Source organism: Austrofundulus limnaeus, unplaced genomic scaffold (assembly GCF_001266775.1).
Source record: "Austrofundulus limnaeus strain Quisiro unplaced genomic scaffold, Austrofundulus_limnaeus-1.0 Scaffold2278, whole genome shotgun sequence".
NCBI lineage: Eukaryota > Metazoa > Chordata > Actinopteri > Cyprinodontiformes > Rivulidae > Austrofundulus > Austrofundulus limnaeus.
In genome coordinates this window covers 5,082-5,636 of record NW_013954680.1, presented here as the reverse complement: position 1 = coordinate 5,636, position 555 = coordinate 5,082, and the positions used below count along the sequence as shown (strand labels likewise).

The window sequence follows — 555 nt, the reverse complement described above, 5'->3', positions numbered from 1 at the left end:
GACACGTCTTCAGACAGAGACACGTCTTCAGACTCTTCAGACCGAGACACGTCTTCAGACAGAGACACGTCTTCAGACTCTTCAGACCGAGACACGTCTTCAGACAGAGACATGTCTTCAGACGGAGACGCGTCTTCAGACAGAGACGCGTCTTTAGACCAAGACGCGTCTTCAGACGGAGACGCGTCTTCAGACGGAGACGCGTCTTCAGACAGAGACGCGTCTTCAGACAGAGACACGTCTTCAGACCGAGACACGTCTTCAGACGGAGACGCGGCTTCAGACAGAGACACGTCTTCAGACAGAGACACGTCTTCAGACGGAGACGCGTCTTCAGACAGAGACACGTCTTCAGACGGAGACACGTCTTCAGACTCTTCAGACCGAGACACGTCTTCAGACAGAGACACGTCTTCAGACGGAGACGCGTCTTGGTCTAAAGACGCGTCTTCAGACGGAGACGCGTCTTCAGACGGAGACGCGTCTTCAGACAGAGACACGTCTTCAGACAGAGACACGTCTTCAGACGGAGACGCGTCTTGGTCTAAAGACGCG

The 555-nt window shown here is 54.4% G+C and overlaps 1 protein-coding gene across 1 annotated transcript in view; it reads left to right on the top strand.

Annotated features, from left to right (window-relative positions):
* Positions 1 to 111: 111 nt before the first annotated feature.
* LOC106537371 (clumping factor A-like) overlaps positions 112 to 555 on the top strand; it is a gene marked incomplete at its 3' end in the record, with an annotated part of 2,261 nt that continues 1,817 nt past the window's right edge. Inside the window, exon 1 of the mRNA XM_014034750.1 lies at positions 112 to 536. Within this exon, the coding sequence (XP_013890204.1) occupies positions 112 to 536 (425 nt within the window). The remainder of the gene's footprint in view (positions 537 to 555) is intronic.